The sequence below is a fragment of the Lemur catta genome, chromosome 11, assembly GCF_020740605.2.
Source record: "Lemur catta isolate mLemCat1 chromosome 11, mLemCat1.pri, whole genome shotgun sequence".
NCBI classification, from domain to species: domain Eukaryota; kingdom Metazoa; phylum Chordata; class Mammalia; order Primates; family Lemuridae; genus Lemur; species Lemur catta.
The window spans coordinates 1,328,976-1,353,756 of NC_059138.1; the positions used below are offsets into that span (position 1 = coordinate 1,328,976).

At 38.2% G+C, this 24,781-nt stretch overlaps 1 protein-coding gene across 1 annotated transcript in view; it reads left to right on the forward strand.

Moving 5' to 3' along the window:
• LMBR1 (limb development membrane protein 1) overlaps window positions 1-24,781 on the forward strand; it is a 140,291-nt gene that overhangs the window by 11,957 nt on the left and 103,553 nt on the right. Inside the window, exons 2-4 of the mRNA XM_045564605.1 lie at window positions 8,321-8,393; window positions 10,626-10,665; window positions 18,327-18,466. Coding sequence (XP_045420561.1) covers window positions 8,321-8,393; window positions 10,626-10,665; window positions 18,327-18,466 — 253 coding nt within the window. The remainder of the gene's footprint in view (window positions 1-8,320; window positions 8,394-10,625; window positions 10,666-18,326; window positions 18,467-24,781) is intronic.

Genomic DNA, 24,781 nt, shown 5'->3' on the forward strand with positions numbered 1-24,781 from the left:
ATCTATTGTTTTTGGACTTTTTAATAAAAGTCATTCTAACTGGGGTAAAGTGATATCTCATTGTTTCTTCTTTCTTTTTTATTTCTTCCCAGCTCTTCCATGGAATCATTGTGTTTTTAATTTGCATTTCCCTGATATTAGTGACATTGAGCATTTTCTCATATGTCTGTTGGCCATTTGTTTATCATCTTTTGAAAAGCTTCTGTTCATGTCTTTTGCCCACTTTTCAATGGGGTTGTTTGTCTTTTTCTGGAAGATTTGTTTGAGTTCTTTGTTGATTCTGGTTATTAGTCCTTTGTTGGATGTATAGCTTGTGAATATTTTCTCCCATTGTGTAGGTTGTCTATTTGCTATGTTGATTATTTCCTTATCTGTGCAGAAGCTTGTTAATTTAATCAAGTCCCATTTATTTATTTTTGTTGTTGTCATGATTGCCATTGGGGTCTTCTTCATAAATTGTTTGCCTAGGCTGATATTTAGAAGAGCTTTTCCAACATTTTCTTCTAGTATTCTTATGGTTTCATGCCTTACATGTAAGTCTTTTATCCATCTTGAATTAATTTTTTTGAGTGATGAGAGATATAGATCCTGTTTAATTCTTCTGCATGCGGCTATCCAATTCTCCCAGCACCATTTGTTGAACAGAGATTCTTTTCTCCGGAGTATATTGTTGTCTGCTTTGTCAAAGATCAGTTGGCTGTATGTGGATGGTTTTATATGTGGGTTCTCTGTTCTGCTCCATTGGTCTAGGTCTCTATTTTTGTGCTAATACCCTGCTGTTTGGGTTACTACAGTGTTATAGTATAGTTTGAAGTGTGGTAATGTGATGCCTCCAGATTTGTTCTTTTTGCTTAAGATTGCTTTGGCTATTTGGGTTCTTTTCTGGTTCCAAACGAAGCATAAAATTATTTTTTCTAGATCTGTGAAATATGACATTGGTATTTTAATGAGGATTGTGTTGAATTTGTAATCGCTTTGGGGAGTATGGACATTTTAACAATGTTGATTCTACCGATCCATGTTTTTCCATTTGCGTCATCTGTGATTTCTTTCCTCAGTGTTTCATAGTTCTTTTTGTAGAGATCTTTCGCCTCCTTTGTTAAATATATTCCTAGGAATTTTATTTTCTTCATGGCTATTGTGAATGGTATGTTATTGGTGTGTAGGAATGCTATTGATGTGTGTACATTGATTTTGTAAACTGAGACTTTCTGAATTTATTTATCAATTCCAGGAGTCTCTTGGTGGAGTCTTTGGGGTTTTCTAGATATAAGATCATACTGTCAGCACATTTACAATTATTGAATTAAATATGTCTCATCTTTTATTATATTATCTTTATAAATGTATCTTCTTGTTTCTTACTGCATAGTCTGGATTTTTCTTTTTCTTTTCCTGGCTCTTAGGGTAATTTCAAAGAAGTACAATTTTAATTTTAGCTATTTTAATGATTAGCTTTTAACTTTAAAGGATACTTACATCTTTGTTTTTTGATGTAACAATTTTAAAGTAAACCAGTATCTATGGGCTCTCTGCTGTGGAAGATAAGATTATCAGCTCAATTTTAGTTCACTTGTTTTCTCTTCCAGGATTTTGTTATTTTTAATTTAAATTTTTTTTATGATACATATCAGATGCACGTATTTTGGGGGCACATTGATAATTTGATACATTCATATAATCAAATAAGGGTAATTGGGGTGTCCATCAGGGATTTCGTTAGGATGTGTTGGTGGTAGCAGTCCGTGAGCCCACTTTGTACCTGTCACTCCTTTGTGATACTCCTTTTAGTCACTGTAATTAGTTGAAACCCATAGGCCTCAAATGAAAACCTGGATAGTACAATTTGATTATAATGCACCAGTTTAAATTTAGGTTCAGATGTTATACCTGGAATTTAAAAATACTAGCTTTTAACAATATATATTAAATGTATTATTCCATTACTTGTGACTGGGTCACTCAGCTTTCAAATGCTTAGCCATTCTTGATCAGAAGCAGGATTAAAGTCATATCTCCCCATTCCCCAGGTCAAGTTGCCTTCTCTCTGGGCTAGTTGGCACAGTAGGACATGTACCCAGTGTGTTTCTGCTATGAGCTCTGTTAGCATGGCTATTCCTTCCCTCATCAGAGGAGAAAAGCTCGGTCACTCCAGAGTAGCACAAGATGCTAGAACAAAACCCGTCTTCTTTCTTTTCTTTTCTTTTTTGAGACAGAATCTTGCCCTGTCTCCCAGGCTGGAATACAATGGCATCATCATAGCTCTCTGCAACCTCAAACTCCTGGGCTCAAGCGGATCCTCCTGTCTCAGCCTCCCAAGTAGCTAGGACTGTAACATGCACCACCACGCCTGGTTAATTTTTAATTTTTTGTAGAGACAGGGTCTTGCTAGGCTGGTCTTGAACTCCTGGCCTCAAGTGATCCTCATGCCTCAGCTTCCCAAAGTGCTAGGATTACAGGTGTGAGCCACTGTGCCTGGCCCCATCTTCTTTCTTATCAGGTGTACCTCACCTTTAGTGGTGAGGACCTGGAATGATTTTCTCTTTTTTTTTTTTTGGTTAGGAATTTCCTTTTGTCCCCAGTGGATATAGGGAGAATAGGAGGCACCATTACAGCTTTCTTTCTTTCTTTTTGTTTTTTGAGACAGTGTCGCTTTCTCTCCTGGGCTAGAGTGCCGTGGCATCAGCCTAGCTCACAGCACCCTCAAACTCCTGGACTCAAACGATCTTCCTGCCTCAGCCTCCCAGAGTGCTAGGATTATAGGCGTGAGCCGCTGTGCCCAGCTCAACTCTCTTTCATTTCACTCAGTCCCTCTGAGTCTGTCTCTCTGGAAGACTCACACATTTGGGAGAAGAACCTGCTCTTAGTCCTACCTTTGGAATTAGAAGAATACTCTAACCAGTTCTGTGATTTTTGTTCTAGTCTGTTATAGTTATATTTTTTATTTTCATATGAGTATCTTTCATTTCAAAATTAATAATACATTGTTTTGATAAGTGTTAGCCTTTTACTCTTGAATGAATTGTTTTCCATTAGTCTTCCTTCCATGCATTGTGGTTCCTTGATTTCCTTTTGTCTATAATCTTTCATGCTTTCTCATGTACGACTTCTGCACTAACTTGATGTGTGTACATTGAATTTCTGAAACTACTCTCCTTTGCCTTTAAACACTAATTTAAAAATTATAGACTGTCCTTTGATCACAACCTTCTATTCTCCTGACTTCCTCAGTTGAGCACTTTTCTTGCAGCTGCTTCTCTACGGTGAACCTTAGTTCATTGATGTCTTTGCTCCAGTGTGTCAGCCTGCACTTGGTTTTACTTTTTCCCAGTCTACTTGGATTTCATGGCCAATTGTCCACTCACTCTTGCTAATACCCTAAACCAATGTTTCTCATGCTGTGGTTAAGGGCTTCCTGGGGGTTGGTGGTTAAAACCCTGGGAACAGATAGTACTTTTGAAGAGCTTGTGGAATGAGAACAGAGGGGTACCCAGCCCCGCAGTCATAGAGAATAATGTTTAAAGGTAGGTGGGAAAAGGGAAGCTAGTGAGGGAGCCTGGGAAAACAATCAGAGAAGGAGAAGGATTGCTGACAGCAGTTGCTGCTTAGAGGTCAAGTAAAATCATAAAGTGTAATTTGGCTGCTAGGTCATTAATGAGCACTGCCAGGGCACTTTGAGTTGGTTGATGGGCATGAAGTTAGATGAGTGGTTGGAAGAATGAGTGGTGAACAGGTGGAAGTCTGCAAGTACAGGCTATTATTTTGAAGAGCTTAGCTGTCAAGAGAGGAGAGAGACTAGGATATCTGTTAGAATCTTTAAGCCTCTGATATTTCTTGGGGACTCTGCCTTTGCCTCAGCATCTGAGAATCAGGCTATCATGTTTTATAGCATCAGGCTGCTAGCATTGCTGAGAGTTTTAGATTGGGTTTGCATTGAACTTTAAAGGCCATTTAGTCTCACCTTGCCTCTCGTTTCTGTTATATTTCTCTAATTCATTTATTATAGCATATGATTTACATATTTTCTCTCTCCCCACTCTCCATATGTAACTCTGATAAACTTGCTTCTATTGCACTAAGCAAATAGAAGCCATCAAAAAGTGTAATAATGTCTTTATGCTTCCACCACACATATGTTTGCCTAAACTAAACTCAGATATTGTGTCTCCTCCTCTTCTTCCTCCTCCTTTTTACTGTGACTAAGTTTTGTATTACTTCCTCAACTTGAGCACATTACTTAAGCAATTCTCCCTTTTTTCTCTTGCATCAGTAATTTTTCTCTCTACTGGATTATTCATACAGCCATCTGTAACTTTTTTCATCTTAAAAAAAAAACACAAAAGCTTGACTTCACATTCCCCTTCACATTTCCTTTGGTCCCTTTTATAATAAAACTAGAAAGAACTATCCTCCCATTTCTGTTTCCAATTCGTCTCCTCTTTTAATCTACTTCAGTCAGGGTTTTGCCTCCACTACTCCAGAAAAACAACTGTCATCAAGGTCACCAGTGACCTCTATGGTGCCAAATCCAGTTGTCCTCAGTCCTCATCTTTCTTGGCCTGTCAGCAGCATTCGACACTCTTGATAATTCCCTTTTCCTAAATAAACTTTCTTCGCTTGGCTTCAGCATGTCCAGTCTCTGGTGTGCCTGCTCCTGCTGACTGGTGCTTCTCTGTCAGCGCGGGCAAGCTCCTTCTGTTAGGCTGACCCCTCAGTATTTGAGAGCTCCAGAGCTCTGTCCTCAGACTTCTCTTCTCTGGCTATTCTCACGCGTAAGATGGAAGTCTCATCAGTTTTAGGACTTTAAATACCATCTGCTGATGATTGTAATTAAAAAAAAAATTCCCCAACCTGGCCCTTTCCTCTGACCTATACAGATTTTTATCCAACTGCCTGTTCAACCTCTCGACCTGAGTGAGTATGTATTTCAGATTCAGTGGTATAAATTGTACTTATTTCTCCCTTAAAACTACTCCCTTGTAATCTTTCCTGGCTCAGGCAATGGCAATTCAGTCTTTCCAGTTTCTCAGGCCAAGAATGTAGTATTTATTCCTGCTAGTCCTGTCAGGTCTGCTTTCAGAACATACCCAGAATTCGATCACTTCTTGGTACCCTCGCTGCACTGTCTGAGGATCACTGCAGTGCCTGCTTGTCTGGGCTCCCTGCTCTGCCCCGGCCCCTTCTGGTTTATTTTGTAATAGCACCTTGAGCAAGGTTTTTGTGCTGTGTCAGATCCTGTCTGCCTCTGCTCAGAATCACACCGTAGGTTCCCATCTCATGCAGGGTTAAAGCCGACATCTGGTGTGGAGTGCTGTGTGACCTGAGCTCCTGGTACTCTCTGACCTCGTCTCTTACTTCCTCCCCCTCCTTGTGTGAGCACACCAGAGCCTCTCCTGGCTCAGACCCTTGACTACTATTCTCTCTGCCCCACGAAATATCTGCATTTCTTGCCTTCCCTTCTCCCACAACTCTGTTACTGAGGCATGCCCCACCCCTGCTGGCGCTCCCTAGTCCCCTAAACTTGCACTGATCATCTCTGACATTATTTATTTATTGTCTGTTTCTCCCAGTGGAATATAAGCTCTGTGAGGGCAACAACTTTGTTCACTGCTGTGTCCTCAGTTCTTAGAAGAGTGTCTGGTTTATAGTAAGTGCACAATAAGCAATTGTTGAATGAATGAATTTCAGTCAACCTCTGTCACAAATATTCACTCCCTTGGCCATCTAATCCCTCTGACTTGAACCTCATCATTCCGTGTGTTTCTGCCCACTCTTTCCACTGTTCTTCTCACCCTACTCAGACTTTCATTCCACTGTCAATAATTTTTCCCTTATTCTCAACTTCTTAGAAGAACCCCTCCATTTACATTTCTTAACTAGGAACTGTTTTTCCTTTTTGACCTATCTCCTGTGCTCCTGAGGATTTTGGGAGGAGGCGGTAATCCTGTTAATATTTTCTAACAGGTCCTTAGGCTTCCAGCAACAGGTGATCTTTGATGCTCTTGGCTCTTTGCTCCTTTTGATCACTGTCAGTACTGTCTTCTGTCTCCCATGTGTATTGGGAGGACTTTGACACGTGGGCATAGTCCTCCTCTTCATTCTCAGTGTGTCATTTCTAGACCATGTCATTGTACAAATGTCCACCTCTGACACCACCTCAATCCAAAGTCATACTCAATCATACAACCACCGATTCTTCTTCGGAAATCTATGAATGGGGTGTTCTCTAAGATGGGGTGTTCTCTAGGATGGGGTGTTCCCTAGATGTTCCCAGATCATCACCGGAGTGGTTTCATTTCAGAGTCTTCAGGTTTTTTTTTTTTATATTCCATAACAAACTATAGTAAACCTTTATTTGTAGCAAGGTTAGACATTGTAATGAGATCTGTTCTTTGACTCATCCTTTTTTGACAGTCTGTTACTCCCCAGCTCTGACAGAAATTAAATTGAATTGAAACAAATAACAATTAAAAAATGGGCAAAGAATCTGAACAGACATTTCTCAAGAAATACAAATGGCCAACAGGTATATGAAAAAATGTTCAGCATTACCTAATCATCAGGGAAATGCAAATCAAAACCATAATGAGGGCCAGGTGCGGTGGCTCACGCCTGTAATCCTAGCACTCTAGGAGGCTGAGGTGGGAAGATCGCTCGAGGTCAGGAGTTCGAGACCAGCCTGAACAAGAGCGAGACCCCCGTCTCTACTAAAAATAGAAAGCAATTAGCTGGACAACTAAAAATATATAGAAAATATTAGCCAGGCATGGTGGCACATGCCTGTAGTCCCAGCTACTTGGGAGGCTGAGGCAGAAGGATTGCTTAAATCCAGGAGTTTCAGGTTGCTGTGAGCTAGGCTGACGCCATGGCACTCACTCTAGCATGGGCAGCAAAGTGAGACTCTGTCTCAAAAAAAAGAAAGAAAAAACCATAATGAGATATCATCTCACATCTGTTAGAATGGCTATTTAAAAAAACAGAAGATACCAAGTGTTGGTGAGGATGTGGGGAAGGGAACCCTTGCATGCTGTTGGTGGGAATGTAAATTAGTGCAGCCATTATGAAAAACAATATGGAGGTTCCTCAAAAAATTAAAAATAAATCTATCATATGACCTAGCAATCCTGCTGCTATGCATATATCCAAATGAAGTGAAATTAGTATGTTGAAGAGATAGTCTGCACTCCCACGTTCATATCAGCATTATTCACAATAGCTAAGATGTTGAATCAACCTAAGTGCTGGCAGATGAATGGATAAAGAAAATGTGGTATATACATAATGAAATACTATTCAGCCTTTAAAAAGAAAGAAATCTTGTCATTTATGACAACGTAAATGAACCTGGAGGACTTTATGTTAAGTGAAATAAGCCAGGCACAGAAAGACAAATACTGCATGACCTCACTTTCATGTAGAATCTAAAAATGTTGAACCATAGAAGTAGAGAGTAGAATAGTGGTTGCTAGGGGCTAGGGGCAGGGAAATGTTGGTCAAAGGATACAAAGATAGGAGCGGTAATTTTGAGATCTATTGTACAACATGGTGACTATAGTAAATAACAATGTATTGTATTTTGAAAATCACCGAGAGTAGATTTTAAGTGTTCTCATCACAAAAATTTATAAATATGTGAGGTAATACATATGTTAATTAGCTTGATTGAGCCATTCCATAATATATGTATATTTCAAACCATCATGTTTTACATAATATATATAATTTTTATTTGTCAATTAAAAAAGAAAAATTTAAAAATGGAATTTAATTTTAATATTTTAAAGAAGTCTCTCATTCAACTTCTATTTATTTTGATATATGGTCTATTTATTGAATAATTATTTCCCACCCATAATGATTTTTGATGCCTCTCAAATGTTAATTTTTATATAATGGAATCTGTTTCATTCATCTGTTAACTTTTGGTGCCAGCACATGCTTTAAATGTATTGAAGCTTTTGATACATTTTAATATTTGGCAGGGATAGTACTCTCATTGACTTTATTTTTCAGAATTGTCAGTGATGGTCTGGTTTGTTATACTTCCCCATGATTTTGAAAAACGTTTGGTCAAGTTCTGGAAAGAAAAATCTCCACTGGGTTTTTTTTTTTTTTTTTTCTGGAATGTTTTTAAACTGGGATAATTGACTAGTTCACATAAATTAATATTTTTACCAAATCTTTATATTATCAAAATGTTCAAAATTTTAACTTTTTAATAGTTCAAATCCTTTTTCCTATAAATATCAAAGATGTCTTCTATTATTTAAAAAAGATATGCAAAAAATGTAAATGATCTGTTAAATTTGTTTTATTTCAGATATGTTTCCTTCTTTTTGCTGTTCTCTACATTGTTTCCTACTTCATCATCCTTAGATACAAGAGAAAATCAGGCAAGTAGAAACATTTTCATTAAAACTTTTATTATGATGCCAAGCGGTCTAGGCATAGTCTGTGAGGCGTATCAGTAAACTCCAGGGTGGTAGTGTACTGAGTATGCCAGTGATTGAAGTAAGCAGTTGCCTGGTACTGAGAGCACTAAAAATAACCTCCAGGGAATCTGACTGCTCTTAGGATCATTCTCTTAGACCAGAGTCCTTGTTTATTACAATTCTTATGTCCAACTAAAGATAGTGCTGGGCTATTTAGTATCTGGGAAATTCCAGAGTTTATGAGAGTAGTCGGTTCCTTGGGACCAGCTCTGACTTTAAGCATTCTATTCACCTGTACCCCATCCCTTTTCTGTCAACTAGAATATCTTTTGTTTCTCTAAAGTGGTGTAGAATTTAGAGTCTCCAAAAAATTAGTTAGTATTGAATTACATAGTATTTTGTATTATCCTTTTATTATTTCATATATATCTTTATCAGGCCAGAGGGACTACCATATCTTTATTCTTTTTTTTTTAACGAACTTTGTACTCCTTAATTTAGATTTTTAGGTCAGGGTTTTACAAGTACCTAAACAATTGCCTTCTCTCTCCTTAGGTCTCTGGAATTCTGAGCACCCACCTGGTTCAATGTCAATGGTATATGTGGGCCATTCTATTAGTTCAATCTCCATGCTTAATTACAGGATGCCCAAAATAGCTTTACAACCAAAAAGACTACAAAATAACATAGTCACAATTAATTTTTATACACAATTAATTTTTTTGTTAAATCTCAGCTGTTTTCTAAATATCACAGGATTATCTCTCTGCCTGTGACACTGGGCTAGTAGTAGGTGCTATATGAATACTTAAGGATTTCTTGACATTGTGTTATTAATTTAAACTTGTTAGACTTTTGAGAGAAATAAGGATATAGTGCTTGCTCTAGTGTATTACTCTCGTACTGTTACTTGGCTTTGTGACTGCACTGAAATACTACTGGGATTCTGTAATCTCTCAAAGTTTTGAAGCCCTGCAGATCCAAGATAATATCTTAGCTATTTTAAAAGACATTTTGGCCTGATTTCATGGCATATGTGCACAGAAGGAGGGGGAGAGAGAATTAATTAATATAAATGCATTGTTTTAAGGGAAATTAGGGGTTGACAGTAGGAAAATTAGAGATTTATTAGATGACGTTTAGAATAATCCAGGAGTGGTAGGAGAGTGTTGAGGACCCTGGACATAGTTAGTAGTGTGCTGGAAATAGGATTGAAATGAATATGGAAATATTAAAACATTCTATAAGACTTGATGATTGGTTGGATGTGGGCACAACAGTATAAAAATTAATTGTGACTATGTTATTTTGTAGTCTTTTTGGTTGTAAAGCTATTTTGGGCATCCTGTAATTAAGCATGGAGATTGAACTAATAGAATGGCCCACATATACCATTGACATTGAACCAGGTGGGTGCTCAGAATTCCAGAGACCTAAGGAGAGAGAATTTGAGGACATTACATATATGAGGAGGGGCCAGGAATCTTCTGTAATGTTCTTGTAATGGAGTTTGGTCTCTTTAGCTGGGAAGTTTAATGAGAGGACAAGAGATGGCTGATAGGCATGAGAGAGGCAGAGGGGAAGGTAAGTGAGTATTGGAGTGAAAGCTGGCCGATACTTTAAAAAGATACAGAAAACTTGATACGGTTGTGTCTGTAACTCGAACAGTAATTGTGAATTGTTGAGGCAGTGGTATACAAGGTTATTTTGATGGTCCAAGAGAATCCTCATCATTACCATTACTAATAATCAACTCAAATCATAGAACATTAGATGAGTTCAAAGATTCTAGATTTTAATTTTATAGAAAAAACTTTCATTGGCTATTATTAACTAGAAAATTTTATTCATTAGCAGTTTCACTTAACACTGTAGAGCAGTACACTTCTAGTGGTCCTAAGGTTCTATTAAGTTTTATTTTTTTGAGCACTAGATATATGGGAAATTTCAATTTACATATGGTAATGTTGTTAATAAGGAATTTTGATTAATCAAAACATTCCATTCTCTAACCATATACTATCCTACCTGACTTAATGAGATTTAAATTTTGATCTGTGCTGAAATAAACACAGTGCTCTTTGAAAATAATTTCTATTCAAGAATTGCTTTTTAAAGTTTATATTTTTAATAAATTAATGAAACATTTTGTTGGGAAATGAAGGCATATTAATACCTTAAACATTTTTGCAGATGAACAAGAAGATGAAGATGCCATAGTCAACAGGATTTCGTATGTATTTTAAAGTTTATTTGTTCTGTTTCTAATTCTGAAGTCATAAATTCTCAAAACTCAATTCTAATTTTTTGACAGAAATATGGAAAAAATTCACTTAAAGCATTTCAATGCATTTATCAATATTCTATTCTTGGGAAGCACATGTAAGCAAATATATGGGGATAATTTAGGATTGATTATCTCCTGTTAAAATTTGCTTATTTAAGAGCTGACAGATTTTATCTTCAGAGGATTTAATGAGGGAATGGGCCTAACTTTGGGAAAATTCAGGGCCATAAGAAAGAAAACTCTTGGCTGTTTGATCTTGAACCAGGCTGCAGACACCTCCTTTGGTTAATTGAAACTCTACCAGCTGTGAGCAAGGAGGTGGGCCCAGATTGTCCTTTAGGTTCCTTATGTACCCTGGTGAGCTATGATAGAGATGTCCTTAATTTTTTTGAAGTATCAAAGTGGATGGAAAGCAGTGAATTCCTTTCTATTTTTGCTTGACTAAAATGTGAAATTATACAGGTGTACCCACATAGAAGAGTTCTATATTCCAGGATTTTTAAATTGATAATTCAGAATTCTTTTGAAGTAATCTTAAATTTATAGAAAAGTTAGAAGTAGAGTACAAAGAGCCTTCTCCCCCCATGCTCCACCCCTGAACTATTTGAGAAGTTGCTAACTTGATGTTCCATTTCCTCAAGATACTTAGATATATATTCCTATAAACAGTGCATTCTCCTATGGATCTACCATACAACCATCAAAATAATAACTGGCACAGTACCACTCGTACCCCATTCAAACTTACCCATTGTCCCAGGAATGCCCTTTATAGTAAAAGGATCCAGCAGTTCAGAGTCGCACATTGCATTTGGTTGTCATGTGCCTTTAGCCTCCTTCACACTGAAACATTTCTTTTTTTTTTTTTTTTGAGACAGAGTGTCGCTTTGTCGCCCGGGCTAGAGTGAGTGCCGTGGCGTCAGCCTAGCTCACAGCAACCTCAGACTCCTGGGCTTAAGCGATCCTACTGCCTCAGCCTCCCGAGTAGCTGGGACTACAGGCATGCACCACCATGCCCGGCTAATTTTTTCTATATATATTTTTAGTTGTCCAGATAATTTCTTTCTATTTTTAGTAGAGATGAGGTCTCGCTCAGGCTGGTCTCGAACTCCTGACCTGGAGCGATCCACCTGCCTCGGCCTCCCAGAGTGCTAGGATTACAGGCGTGAGCCACCGCGCCCGGCCTACACGGAAACATTTCTTCAGTATTCCCTTGGCCTTCCTGACCTTGATACTTTTGAAGATTACGGTCTAGTTATTTGGTTTTGTCTGACTTTTCTTGTAATTGATATAAAATTAAGCATCTTTTGCTGAAGGAAGTGAGGAGAAGAGGTGAGAAAAAGGAAGGAGGAAGAGGAGATGAGAAAAGGGGAGGAGGGAGAGAAAGAGATTACATGTGCTCACGTACACTTATACACACATGCAAATATCAATATTATTAAATGCTTTCACATACAATGGAATAGTATTCAGCCATAAAAAGACATTAAGTACTGATACATGTTGCAATGTGGGTGAACCTCAGAAACATGCTAAGTGAAAGAAGCCAGACTCAAAAGGTCACATAGTGTATGATTCTATCTATAAGAAATATCCAGAATAGATAAATCCATCAAGAGCAGATTGGGTGCAAGAGCCCAAGGGAGAGGGGAATGGAGAACAGCTGCTGTGAGTGTGGCGGTGTATTTTGGGGTGATGGAAATGTTTTTGAACTTGACATAGGTGGTGGCTGCACAACATAGTGAATGAACTAAATGACACCAAGTTATTCACCTTAAAATGATAAATTTGATGTAATGTACATTTTGCCTCAGTAAAAAAAATAAATACTTTCAGCTAATAAATGACTTGAATAGGAATGATTTGATTCATGACTGAAAAATGAATAGAAATAAACGCTGATTTTTACTAGATTTGGGAATTTATTTTAAATGCCTTGGGGGAAGTTAGATAAATAAAAACAACTGTAACTTCATACTGGCAATTTTTACACTCTGAGTTTAAAACTTAGGCCCAAAACTTGATGTTTTAAATGTATAGGATTAGGGGTCTTAATTTTATTCCTAACACTGTGACATTTGTGGAAGTTCTTCAGTGAATTGTCATTTTTTCTGTTTAAATTACTGCTTCAGTAAAAGGTCACTCAGCTCAAAAAAGCTACAGTGAATCACAGACTGAATAAAGGGTAGATATTCTTTCCTTGTGAAATCCTCTGGGTGTGAAGGACAAGGGAGATGTGTGTCTCTCTCCTGTGTAGTCTGTGTACCACTTGGGGTGGTAAGTCTACTTAAATGTTCTTAGAGGTCAATCATTTATAAACAGAAAAGAACACATCACTTTGTCTCTTACTCCTAGAAGTGTTTTGAATGAAAATGTGGTCACACACTGTTTCCTTGTGACAATTCTCAGGAGCAGCTGGCATAGCCTGTCTGAGGGGTTGAGTTTTCCCAGTACGGTGGGGGTTTCTGTATCCTGGTGGTGTGTACAGACATCTTCTTCCCAAGGGTCGGTGGGTTTATGTAAAGTTACAATAAAGTTGGGGGGGTTTGGGGAGAGGGTAATCCGAGAGGAGGAGTCTGACCTGGGCTGCCCCTCACGGCCCCCCGTTAGTGTCTTTGTCCTTCACTGTGATGGAGTGAGTGAGCACTGACCAGTTAGGCTGATCTGGGTTCAAATTCGGAACTCAAGATTAATTCATGTTCGGCAGAGATTGATAAACATTCATTTTCTCCATATGTAAAATAGAGCTCCCACTTACTTCGTAGTACTGTTGTGTGGATTAAATAACATACACAAGAAAAAATCTAGAGTAGGGTGCTTGATGCACAATAGGTGTGAAGTCAGTGTTACCTGCACCTTAATGCTTTTGACCTGTTTTGTCTGCCAAAAATTCCTTTTTATCAGATATCCCACTGAGTTAATTCTCTCATCCCTGTCAGTTTGGTTTTGCTTTGTTTTTTCCCTAAATCTCCACTTTTCAGTGAGGCTTACCTTGAGTGCCATAGTCATAAAAACTCCAATGTTCAGGATGCTGCCACAAACAGTGCTGTGTTAAGTGAGAGTAATGTGCCCCTCTCCAGAGAGTCTCTTGCTCTGACACATACCACATCTGCAGACAGTGGTTCTGTTCTAAAGGAAGCTACAGATGAATTGGATGCTTTGCTCGCATCTCTAACTGAGAATCTAATTGACCACACAGTCACACCTCAGGTGTCTTCAACATCCACGATTACACCTCGGTGGATTGTTCCACAGAGTGGAGCCATTTCTAATGGACTTGGAGGATGTGAAACGCTCCTGGCGGGGAAGGAGGGACGTGGTAACAAAGATGGAATCTCGCTGATCTCTTCCCCAGTGCCATTCTTGGTAGATGCTGTGACCAGCTCTGTTCCCACTTCGGCCGAAGAAGCTGCCTGGAAGCAGAAGTGTTTGCTGACAACTGAGCTGTAGGGCTGCCCTCCCCACCTTGTAACTGGAATGCCCAGCGCTCTCCAGCAGTCCGTCCTGGGATCCGTTTCAGCTGGAATGTGTTGGATTCAGGAGCTTGTCCTTTACTTATAGGTGAAAAAGCTCTACCTAGATTTGACTTAAACTCCATGAAAAAAAAGCTGCATTTTCCGTCCAACTGGAAGAGTTTAATCACAATCACACTGCATATCTTCCCAAATGAGGGTATCGGGTCTTTAACTTTCTGTAATTTTATTAAAGTTGCAAATTCCTGAAACAAGAAAAAAAAAATACTGAAACCTGTGTTTTCTCCTCCCCACTTCCAATTCTCCTTACCTTGCTTCATTTTTCTGTAGCACTTACCCTCCTTAATATTTACACATTTGCATACTTAATTTATCATTTATTGTCTGACTCTCCCCACTTCAATGGAAGCCCTTATAGGACAAGAATGTTTGGTGTTATGTTCACTGTTCTAAAGTGCCTGGAACAGCCCTGGCAGTGAGCACTCTAAATATTTGTCTAGTGAATGAGCCCCACCAAAAACACTCAGTGAGTTAGTCTCTGATGTGTGCTTTAACAAGAGCCCCCTGGGTGCTCCTGATGGTACTGCTGGTTAGTGAGGTATTAGGAAGCCTGATTCACACATCAGCCATTTATTGATTAGCTTAGCTGAAGACTTAAGATGGAATACTGGCACACCAACATTTTACAGATGAGTAGAGCCTGAGAATGAAAAAGTAGAAAGGGTGAACATTGCAGAAGTGGTGGAAAGAATTTCAAGGAGGAGATGATGCTTATCAATTTGAAATATCATAGAAGGTCAGATTGCAACTAGAAAGTATCTGATGGATTTGACCACAAGGAAAACCTTTTCAGTACTATGGTGAGGAATAGAAATCCTACTGCAGTTCATTAAGGAAGAAATTGAAGATGTAGAAGTAAAGATATGACATGTAAAATCCTCTTAAGCTTTCTATAAGAGCAGAAACACCTGAGGATGTTTATCCTTGGTGGGCCAGCAGGTAGAGGGAGGATGAGGCTGAAGGTTAAGAGTGGGGTGACCAGTAAAGCAAGGCCCTTGGAGACGGCAGAGTTAGAGATCAGTGCACATGGGCAGAAGGAAGAAGACGTCCTCCCTTGAGAGACAGGAGAATATTGTGTCTGTTGATAGCTCTATGAGGTGGTAAGTGTGGAGGGAGTATACCCCTCTTTTTCCACTCTGAAATAGGAGACTCGGTCATTTGTTTGAATGAGGGGCAGCAGGGACATGGTACAGAGCTTGGGAAGAGCCTGATGATGGTGGTTAAGAACAGGGCATTAGAGACTCAAGAGTCGAGGATCCTGGCTCCTGTTTGCTGACTGAAGGTATGTGAAAGCTTTGTGGAGTGTTAAAGAGATTCAAGGTAGTCTTACTGTTTTAATTCATCATCACCTTGCAAAGACACTTTACAATATGACCTATAGATACGGCTTTGTTACACTAGGTATATTCAATGTCCAAGTGTGTGCCCTCATCACCTTATTTAGACAAGGAGAGGTTCTGCCTTCCTGGTTGGGTTAAGGAAGGAGTCACAAGTGTCAGATATTCAGGGAAACACTCTTGTCTTACTACTACCGTAATTGCAAAAGATGCATTACTCTGAAGATGTACTTTTTAAAAATATTACTCCTTTTCAGAAGGTAACATTTCTGAAACTATCCCTCCATTCTGTACGGGCACTTTTCTGTGGTTACATGAGCAATGACCACTACTGTGCTTTTTCAGCTCAGGGCCTTACTTTCAGGGATCTCTGCCAGCCTCTGGCTCCATCACAGCCCTTTATGAGTGGCTCTCTTTAGAGCCACTCAAGTACAGTCAGGGATGATGTTGTGTTTTTTGTATCTCTAGAACCAATTACAATACCCTAAGTGTAATAGGTTCTGGTATATTCAGGATTTTCTGGGTCACTTGTGCCTTTAAATACTTTATCTGTTTGCCCCCATAAGCTTACTCCTTTTGTCAGGTCATGGCTTCTAGTTTTTGATTTGGGAACTATGACTGACCCTCATTGCGAACTATGTACTCAAAGTATATGCGAGCCTAGAGGAGAGAGGAGGGAGAAGGCAAGGAATGCCTCACAGGCCAAATGATATTTGAGGTCTGTCTTTAAATTTACATATGAATTTGTCATGCGTAGTACAGAAGGATACCCTAGGAAGAGAGCAGATTGTGCGGAGGGGTAGGGAACCCTAAAAATCCATTGGATGTTTGGGAAATGAGGAAGTTAGGTGAGCCTAAGTGTTTGTTGGAATGGGTCACTGTGAGAGAAAGCCTGGAAAATTACATTGGCATATCTGTGAAGGACCTGGAATGGTGAGATTTTGGATTTGATCTCGATTGTAGAGTCAGAAGGAATGACAGCGATCAGGATAACTTCCTCACCTGACTAGAGCAGCTTGCTCGAGATCACTTGCTGGCTGGTCACTGCCAGAGCTGCCTGTGGACCCCGACGTGAGGACTGAGTGCTTTCTCAGGAAATGTCTAGTCAGCAAAGCCAATTCATAAAAGTTCCTCTATGTCGTATTTGAATTATATTTTTGGTATATATGATATGGTCTACATTTAAAAATTTATCACAGATTTACTGAACAGAGGAGGTTTCCTTGTTATTTTTGGCTTTTAAGTAGGAATACACTTCTGTTGTTTGCCACAAGATGGCATTGGCCTCACAGTTACTCCATTAGATGTGGTTTTGGTTTTTTTTTTTTTTTTTTTTTTTTTTTTTTTTTTTTTTTTTTTTTGCGACAGAGTCTCGCTCTGTTGCCCGGGCTAAAGTGAGTGCCGTGGCGTCAGCCTAGCTCACAGCAACCTCAAACTCCTGGGCTCAAGCGATCCTACTGCCTCAGCCTCCCGAGTAGCTGGGAATACAGGCATGCACCACCATGCCCGGCTAATTTTTTTCTATATATATTTTTAGTTGGCCAGTAGTAGAGACAGGGGTCTCGCTCTTGCTCAGGCTGGTCTCGAACTCCTGACCTCAAGCGATCCGCCCGCCTCGGCCTCCCAGATTGCTAGGATTACAGGCGTGAGCTACCGCGCCCAGCCCATTAGATGTGTTTTTTTTGGCATTTAGTATGATTTTTTTTTTCCTGCTTTTAAAAATACTTAATATTTTCTTAGATTTATTTTTATATTCCAATATCAACTTTAATGGAATGGATATTAAATTAAGGTTCTATTGCTAATGTTTGTGAAGTTCCCTTTTTTTGGCCATTTTATTCTTTTAAAAATCTTTTAAAAATTAGGTATTTGTTGTAAAAATGTAAAACATTTCAGAAATGTGTTAGCTGAGAAGGTGAAAGCGCCTTATAATCCCTCTCTCCTATGGGACTGTTATATAGCATGCTGGATTTTTTTATACCTCTATTTTCCTGATTGTATATATGTATTTTGGGGGGAGTGAGCAGAGAGAATGTTTTAGATTTACTGTCCATGCTTTTCTTCAGTTTGTTTTTGTTGACTTAATTTATTTTAGATATTTTTCCATATCAATACATATCATAGATATCTTTTTAAAAATGAGAGAATAGTGTTTTAAATATTGTTTAATAGAATAATATCGTTTAACAGTTTTGTACTATTTATTGCTATATTTTATTTAACCTTTATCCATTCAAGAGATACCAGGCCAATGGCTTTGTTAGTTTTTGTTCCTCTGAAATAACCATTTTAAATTAATTTGTTTTTTAATATTGCTTTCAGAAGTATTTTTTCACCTGAAATAGTTGTTGCATTGCTGTTAGCATATATTGTCAGTTGTTAATTAAATGCAATTGTGAAACAAATACTTATATTTAAAAGAGGAATGATGTATAATTTATTCTTTGTAAAATGTGTGAAGTACTCTTATATATGTGTGTGTGTGTACATATGTATGTATAAATATATATCTTTTTAGTCCATTAGACTTAATGACCTATTAAGGATTTTTAGAGTTCGTTTAGTTTAACTTCTAGGATCATACTTATATCATTTGTTTCCCAACTACATATATTTAATGAAATTCTTATATAATACCTTTTTGATTAAAATATTGAAGAGTTTGTATTCTTTTTGATTACTTCCATATTCATTGCGTTTTCAGATCACTAGTGATGATGACTCTTCTCTCTTCCAGGTTGTTTTTGAGCACGTTCACTTTAGCAGTTTCAGCTGGAGCTGTTTTGCTTTTACCCTTCTCAATAATCAGCAATGAAATCCTGCTTTCTTTTCCTCAGAACTACTACATTCAGTGGCTAAACGGCTCCCTGATTCATGGTTAGTATATATTGCTTTATATAATCACAATTAATATTTTAATTTTTTATTGCACTGTATTTTTAGATTTTTCTTAGTTTCATTCATAATTTGTGATTTCCTCCAGTGAACCATTTGGGTCCTTAATAAAGTCAGAAAACCAGATTTTACTTGTCACTTCTATTTTTAGTCACTTGTGAAAGACTTTTTTCTTTTACTTAATCAGTAAATTGTTTGTATGCTTACTGTGATTTTGATAAACAGATATTCCTCTAAATATTTAGCAAGGAATTTTGGTTTATCTGAATATGTCAGAAAAATTTAACCTCCATTCAAGACCTAAAAAACATCAGCTATAGTTTCTATTTTATTTATTTGTAATTAGTTTCTTTAGTTATTTCAAAATAGATGATGTAAGGGGAAAACACTCTCTGTCAAGTATAAACTTTAATGTGATTTAAAAAAATTGTGACTGACATTATAGGTAACATGGTATTAATATATTGCTTTGACAGCAAATAGACCTGCATTCCAAACTTAGCTTTGCCATTTCCTAGCAGACTTTGGGCAAGTCACTATTCTCTGACTGCAGTTTTCTTTTATCTTGATTGGGATGATAAATAAAACCCACTTTGCAGGCTTGTTTTTAGGAATAGGAATGATGTATTTAAAATAACTCTCTTAATAGGCACTTACCAGGTAGTAGCTATCTATTATGATGGCAGTTTAGGCTGTGAAATGTGTTTTTTCTTTCTTTATTCTTTATGAAGAATCCTCCTGTTTTTAACATATCAGTTTAGTGTAAGTACACTGAACTTTTTTCTCACATAGAAGGTACTAGCATAATTCTTTCTTGAGGGTTCTTAAAATTTTATAATTATCTGTTAGAATTGGTTATGGAGCTTAGAGATGCTGATTTCTGTCCTGCTCATACCCTGCCCTCATTTTAAGAGTGTTGTTTAAAGTCAAAGTGCATGAGTGAAAGAAGGGAAAAAGAAAAAAAAAGTATTGTTAATTTGTGTTACTAGTTACTATAAGTGTTGTTAGTTATTATTTTATTAAAGTGTTAATAGTTATTTTATTAGGTTATAGTGGGTCACATACATTGTTTTTGAACAGCAAAGGCAGATGACAAAATTGGGACACCTTATTTCCAGATGAATTTTCATATGGACCCAAATCTTTTCTCCCCATGGCAATGAAGAGAAATTTTATAATTAGTGAAGATACTCTTTTTGTGAAACAGTATCTAGAAGAATAGTCAGTGACAAGAATTTACTGTGTTTGAATTTCTTCATCTCATTTTTTAAGATAAAAGATTTCTGATAGTATTTTTTTATTACTAAAGAACCTTCTTATGAGTTAAAATAAAATATCCTCCTTTAACAATACTTAAGCTAACTTGCCATTTGACCTAGAAAAAGTGTATCAGAGATCACTTATTTCCATTAACTGTGTAGTGTAGGTCAGTGAATCTATAATTTCTGGAAGTTAGCATAAAGAAGTAAGGGCTGGGTGCAGTGGCTTGAGCCTGGAATCCCAGCACTTTGGGAGGCTGAGGCAGGGAGGATCACTTAAGGCCAGGAGTTTGAGACCAGCCAAGCAACATAGTGAGACCCCATTTCTACAAAAAAATAATAAAATTAGCCACTCTAGCCCAGGCAACAGAGCAAGGCCCTATCTAAAAAAAGGAAAAAAAAAAAAAAAAAAAAAAAAAAGGAATGATTTGCCTGTGTAGTATTATCACAATTAACTATGCTTTGGTTTTTATTTTTGGCATTTTACATTTGGAAAACGTTACTGTGTGATGCATGATTACTACAGGTGCTGTAAAAAGCTTTACTGCGTTAGACTGATGTAACTTCTCTTTTCAAGTGCTATCATATTCTTGGTGGTATAATCCAACAGAAGAAAAGAACAAATTAAAATTTAAGAGATTATCAATTTTATTTGTATGACAAGAGTAAATTCCCTGTCTCTTGTTGGCTGAGAAAGTACAGAGTATACTTTTTGTAGGTGATGTTATTTTGGCCATGTCTTAGGCTGTTGCTAACACTGTGCCCTGTGTGTTAAGAACAGCAGCAGCAATATCAACCACTTCCTTATTTATTTCCTGATCATAAAAGTAATATGTGCTTACTACACACAATGTGGAAAATACCGAAGTGTGCAAAAGAGAAAAATTCACTTTTTTCACTGTATGTGTGTGTATGTTATAGCATATACAGTTTACATTTTTTGAACCATTTAATATTGTGACTGTTTTCTCTGGCAATTGATGTTCTTTGAAAACATTTGCAGTGGCTGTAACATGAGTCATGTATATAACAATATATTAACCTAGTGGTTTTCAAAGGTTATTTTGTTGTTTTTAAGGGTGGAACTATTTATTCCTCTAATGAGTTACTACATTGGTTTTTCTCAGATTTGAAATAAACAACAGCTGATTTGTTCCCTAGGTGCTGAACCTGCCTTTTTGTGGAACATTTTATTTAACCAGTCTCCTTTGTTGAGCATTTAGAGGATTTTCAAATTTTAATTATTATTTGGGTTTCTTACAACTTCCTTAGATGATAATTAGAATGAAAATTATTAGGCTAACAAACATTATTGCCAAACTTTTTTCTAGAATTACTTGTTTATATTCTCCGATAGAGCATGAAGGAGCCTCTTGTTTTTAACCACAAAGTCAGGCACTTTGAATATTAGTATCCTTAAAATCTTTTCCAATTTCATGGATAGAAAGTGGGTTTCTCATTATTGTAATTTGAATTTTTAAGAATTTTTAGTGAGGTAGGACATTTTAATTTTAATTTATAAAATATATAAAAACATATAATACTTACGTCATTTTATTTGTTTCATGTCCTTTGCTTTGGTTGTTTTCTTTTCATATTGAATTTATGATCTCTTTTTATGTGAAAACATCAGCCTTTTATCCAATTTTTATAAATGGTTTTCTTTTTTTTTTTTTGAGACAGAGTCTCGCTTTGTTGCCCGGGCTAGAGTGAGTGCCGTGGCGTCAGCCTAGCTCACAGCAACCTCAAACTCTTGGGCTCAAGCAATCCTTCTGCCTCAGCCTCCCGAGTAGCTAGGACTACAGGCATGCGCCACCATGCCCAGCTAATTTTTTCTATATATATTTTTAGTTGTCCAGATAATTTCTTTCTATTTTTAGTAGAGATGGGGTCTTGCTCTTGCTCAGGCTGGTCTCGAACTCCTGACCTCAAGCGATCCACCCGCCTCGGCCTCCCAGAGTGCTAGGATTACAGGCGTGAGCCACCACGCCCGGCCTGTTATTTTGCTTTTTAATTTCATTTGCTATTTTGATTTCCAGAATGGTTATATTTTTAGGTTGGTCTTTCTCTTCCTTTGATTTCTCTGATTGTTTTAGGTTTAGAAGATCTTTTTCCCATCTTGAGATGTGACAAATATTCAATTTTTTTCTTGTTTTTTTATAAAATGGTTTTGTTTACCCCTAATTGTTTAATCCAGATGGTTTATACAGATGGTTAACTACCTTTTCTCTAACTCTTTTCCCAAAGTTAGCTAGTTGTCTCCGTATCATTAATTGAATATTTCTTCTTTTCTCTACTGATTTTTTATGCTCCATTTTTGGTATGGTAAATTATTACATGAGAGTTTGTTTTCTGGCTCAGGTGCACATGTTTTGGAGCCAGCTAGACCTGGTTTGAATTTCAGGTCTGTCTTTAACTGGCAGCAACCTCAAGCAAATTGCTTAAGCTTTCTTAGTCTCAGTCTTTTATCTATAAAATGGACATATTAAGGTCTAGTTGATAGAATTATTATGTGGACTAAATGGAATATGTATATATTTTAAAGTACCTAATCTACTGTCTGTTCCAAGTAAGCAAGAAAAAGGCTTTACTTCCAGCCCCTGGTTTTCTGTCTATTCCTATGCTAGTGCTGCATTGTGTTAAAGACTGTAGTTGTAACACTTTGGTCCTGCTAGGTTTTTGAAAGTTGATGCATTTTGTGAAGGTTTTCATAAGCAAAGGCATACATTTTATGCAATATGGGATATGACAATGCTATGGAAAAATTTTTTAATTCTTTAGTTGCCTGTTACACGTAAGGCCCTAACACAGATAAATATATGTATATGTATATGTTCACGTGTGTTTAAAGAAACACATATTTGGTGTGGAAAACAATAATCACAGCTAGCAGATTGGGTCCTCAGCAGTGGCCATAGCCAGGTTGGCCTTGGTGAGTGGAAGTCCACGTTGCTGAGCCCATGTGTAACCACCCTCCCTGCCACCAGGGCTGCTTTGTTCACGAGCCTATTGGTGTGGCTGGGGAAGGAGGCTGACTGGTATTCATAGAACGGGTCATCCTATTCACCTGATTATAAAAGTCCTCCTCTGCCGAGGTCACCCTTTGGTGAGCATTCACATGGGACACAGATATCCTTTTTTTCCCATTCAGAGAAGTCTGTTCGTTTTCCTCTATCCCCAATTTCCTTGTCACCATTTTTCCAATTAAGTTTCTTCCAAATCCCTGACCATCCAGCCAAACCATTGGCCACAGCCCATTAATTGGTATATAATCACGTTTACTTACTTCTCATTCCAAGCAAAGTAAACGACCAGATGCACTGCCCACAGTTCTGCCCACTAGGAGGCTTTCCTTTGACCTGTGCCCTTCAGGATGTGTCAGAGAGGGGCTGTAGTGCTGCAGCTGTCACCCTATGAGTGTTGCCTGCATATTATATAAAGTTGTAAACATCTGTAGACTAGGCCCAGGTCTTCCTCTGTCAGCTGATTCAGGGAACTCCCCATGAAACGTTAGGTGCAGGCTGGGGGAGAGGAGGCAGTATAGTGGGAATGGGGGCCATGGGTATTTGGGCCACTTCTTTATGTAACTTATGCCTTTAGGGCCCACTTGGGCCCAATCACATATACACCACTTCGATTTGATGATGCATTGCTGCTGTGCATGCCCACCTTTATGGCTTGGTGGGCCAGGAAACACTCATTTAATGATGGGCAGCTTGGGTCACATGGTAACTTGGTGGCGCATGGTTAAGCACTTAATCTCTACTAAAGCCCAGTAGCAGGCCAAGAGCTGTTTCTCAAAAGAAGAGTAGTTGTCCACAGATGATAGCAGAGAATTGCTTCAAAATTTTAAGGGCTGGGCTGTAATTCACTTATAGGAACTTGCTAAAGGCTCCAAACAGCATCCCTGTCTGCCACTGCCATGGCAAGTACCATTGGATCTTCTGGATCATGTGGCCCAGTGGCAGAGCATATTGCACAGCAGCTTGGGCCTGTTGTAGAGCCTTCTTTTGTTCTGGGCCCCACTCAAAACTAGCAGCTTTTCAGGTCACTCAGTAAATGGGCTGGAGTAACACACCCAAAAGAGAAATGTGTTGCCTCAAAAATCCAAAGAGACCTGCCAGGTATTGTACCTCTTTTTTGGTATAGGAAGAGCTGGATTCAACAATTTATTCTTCACTTTAGAAGGGATATCTTGGTATGCTCCACATCACTGGACCTCCAGAAATTTTATTCAGATAAAAGGCCCCTGAATTTTTATTGGATTTATTTCTCATTCTCAGACACACACATGTCTTACCAATAAGTTTAGAGTAGTTGCTACTTCTCGCTCACTATGTCCAGTCAGCAGAATATCATCAAGGTAGTGAACCAGTGTGATGTCTTATGGGAGGGAAAGGTGATCAGGGTCCTTGCAAACTAAATTATGACACTGGGCTGGAGAGTTGGTGCATGCCTGACATAGGACAGTGGAGGTATATTGCTGGCCAGCTGAAAGTCAACTGCTCTTGGTGGTCTTTACTGACAGGTACAGAGAAAAAAATACCAGTAACTGCATACCAGTTACCAGGGGATGTGTTAATTTGATCAAACGATGAAACCACATCTGGTACAGAAGCTGTAGTTGGAGTCACCATGTAGTTAAGTTTAACGATAATCCTCTTTCTCCAACATCTATATGCCTTCTGCATAGGCCAAATCAGAGAGTAGAATGGGGCTGTGGTGGGAGTCACCTCCCCTGTGTCTTCCAAGTCCTTGATGGTGGCACTAATCTCACAGTCCCTCCAAGAATGGGTGTTGCTTTGGTTGACTGTTTTCCTAGGTGGACTCAGTTCTGGTGACATCTGTGTGGCCTTTCCCACCATAATAGCCCTTGCTCCACAGGTCAGTGTGGGCATTGTGCCAGCTGCTGAGTGTGTCCATTTAAATTATGCATTCTGGACCTGGGCACGTGACCACAAGATGGGTGTGGGGACTCACTATGAGTGGAACTTGAGCTAAAACTCAGTTGATCACCTGACCTCTACAAGTCCCTACT